Source organism: Canis lupus, chromosome 18 (assembly GCF_011100685.1).
Source record: "Canis lupus familiaris isolate Mischka breed German Shepherd chromosome 18, alternate assembly UU_Cfam_GSD_1.0, whole genome shotgun sequence".
Lineage (NCBI taxonomy): Eukaryota > Metazoa > Chordata > Mammalia > Carnivora > Canidae > Canis > Canis lupus.
Genome location: NC_049239.1, coordinates 41,780,023 through 41,782,688, shown reverse-complemented (window position 1 = coordinate 41,782,688; position 2,666 = coordinate 41,780,023). Strand labels below are relative to the sequence as shown.

The 2,666-nt window shown below is 38.6% G+C and overlaps 1 protein-coding gene across 1 annotated transcript; it reads left to right on the top strand.

The window, feature by feature from the left end:
* Positions 1-418: 418 nt before the first annotated feature.
* Positions 419-1,333, top strand: LOC119864132 (olfactory receptor 4C12-like). The gene has a single exon (XM_038562486.1). It carries the CDS (start codon positions 419-421, stop codon positions 1,331-1,333), a length of 915 nt encoding a protein of 304 aa, XP_038418414.1.
* Positions 1,334-2,666: the final 1,333 nt, after the last annotated feature.

Below are 2,666 nucleotides of genomic sequence, written 5' to 3'. Positions count from 1 at the left end.
TTGCACATTTTGTTGTAGAAAATTAAAACAAGGGATGCCTGGGTGGCTCAGTTGATTAAGCCTCTTGATTTCAGCTTAGGTCATGATTTCAGGGTCATGGGATTGAGCCTGTACTGGGTGTCGAGCTTGCTTAAGATTCTCTGCCACCCCATCTCCTTCTGCCTCTCTCCCTAACTTGTGTTCTCTTTCCTTCTCTTTCTCTCAAAAAAAAAATCAGGAAATTATAAAAAACACAATAGCACCTACATTGTCACTTATAAGAATACAAAAAATGAAACAGTCAATAGGGTTTTGGGCTTGTTTTCACCTTCTGCAAAACTAGAAAAAAATAAGGCATGCCATGAATATCCATTAGATGAAAGTGTCATTATTGAGGATGAGTGTGACTTTCTTTTCAGGGATGTCACTTGTCACCTGGATGGATTTGATGGAGAAGATGAATAATGTGACGGAATTCATCCTCCTGGGCTTGACTCAAAATGTGGAACTTCAGAAATTTTCATTTGTTGTGTTTTTAATTGTCTACTTGGTCACCTTGGCAGGCAACTTGCTTATCATGATCACCATCAGCACCAGCAAGGCCCTGGAAACCCCCATGTACTTCTTCCTGTCTTACTTGTCCCTTATAGATGGCTGCTGTTCTTCCTCCATGACCCCTAAAATGCTTGCTGACACTCTTACTATGAGAAAAATAATCTCTTTTAGGGGATGTATGACTCAGGTCTTTGCTGAGCATTTTTTTGGTGCTGCTGAGATAATCCTCCTTACAGTAATGGCCTATGACCGCTATGTGGCCATCTGCAAACCCTTGCGCTACACAACCATCATGAGTCAACAGGTCTGTAGCCTCCTTGTGGGCGTGGTCTGGGCTGGAGCCTTTGTCCATGCAACCATTCAGATCTTCTTCACAGTCTGGCTGCCTTTCTGTGGGCCCAATGTTATAGATCATTTCATGTGTGACTTAAACCCTTTGTTGAAACTTGTCTGCATGGACACTCATACCCTTGGTCTCTTTGTTGCTGCCAATAGTGGGTTCATCTGTTTGTTAAACTTTCTCCTTTTGGTGGTCTCCTACATGGTCATTTTGCACTCTCTAAGGACCTACAGCTTGGAGGGGAGACGTAAAGCCCTCTCTACCTGTGTCTCTCACATCACCGTGGTCATTTTATTCTTTGTGCCCTGTATATTTGTGTATTTGCGTCCAGCGATCACCTTTTCCATTGATAAAGCTGTGGCTGTGTTTTACACCATGATAACTCCTATGTTAAACCCTTTAATCTACACCTTGAGAAATGCAGAGGTGAAAAATGCTATAAAGAAGCTCTGGATCTAAAGGTGACTTCAATGGAGAAATAATCACAATAGCATAAAATGACCTTATCTTTTATTTTTTTAAAGATTTTGTTTTATTTATTCATAGAGACAGAGAGAGAGAGAGGCAGAGACACAGGCAGAGGGAGAAGCCGACTCCATGCAGGAACCCTGACATGGGACTCCTGACCCTGACCCTGGATCTCCAGGATCACGCCCTGGGCTGCAGGCGGCGCTAAACCGCTATGCCACCGGGGCTGCCCGACCTTATTTTTTAAATGGCAAAGAGAAAATAATATAATTTCAATGGTTCAGGGCCGAGTGAACATTATTTGTAAAAGTATGTTGATGTTGGCATGTAAGTTTTCTGAGGAAAGGCCCAGGCAAGAAATTATTAATAATTTAAAACTATGACATTTAGATTTATTTATTGCCCATTTAGTTGTCAAACTTTGATTACTTTCAGAATCAGTTGGAACTCTTGTTAAAACACACATTTCCAGGATATAGACTCGGGAGATTCTAACTCAGTGGGGGACTATTCTTGGATTGGCATATTTGCATTTTAAACAAATTATGTAGATGTGTCTAAACAGGTGATCTATGCATACACTTTGAGCAATAATGCTATAGATTATGTTTGCATCCTTAGCTTATTATCAGATCACTTTGTTATAGCATTTCCTGGGAAGTATATTTCATAGCAGTTGCTATGCTATGAGCATCATGAAACTCAACTCTTCATAAGTCATGCAGTGCAAGCTCACTACCTTTGCAATGGCAAAACAAAAATGTAGTATTCTGTGAAGCTTTCTCTGTTCTTTATCTTCATTTCCTATACTTTTTAATCTTTTGCTACATCTGGTCTGATTCTCTCTTTTCCTCTCTATTTCCAAAGGGAAGACCTACCATCCTTGCTGGGTTATTTGGACTAAAATTCATTGTTACTGTAATAACAATTAGTCATTTACATTGAAAATATCATTGTCATGATTTTGCTGTGTGAAGGAGACGTTATGTAGCATTTTTATATGCACATTTGTAGGAATGAGTTTAGTGTATTCTAATCATTAAGAGAATAGTCTCTAAGTGAGATAGTTCTGAGTCAAAACTTAGTTTTACTACATTCATTGTGAACTTTAGGAAACTACAGTATCTTTGAGTTAAAGGTGAGTGATAGAAATATTATTAGGATTAATACGTAATTCTTGTAAATCTTTTATTACCAATAAATTCTCAAAGGCTGTTAGTGATTATGAAATTCATTACTGGAGTCTATAATATTGCAGAACCACTTAATCTAGTTTTTGAGAATTGGAATGGATAATACGTAATTTCTTTCTACCTTCTTTGAA

Bases quoted from the DNA above. Each gene is read 5' to 3' on its own strand.
- LOC119864132 (XM_038562486.1), top strand. From the start codon at position 419: ATGGATTTGATGGAGAAGATGAATAATGTGACGGAATTCATCCTCCTG.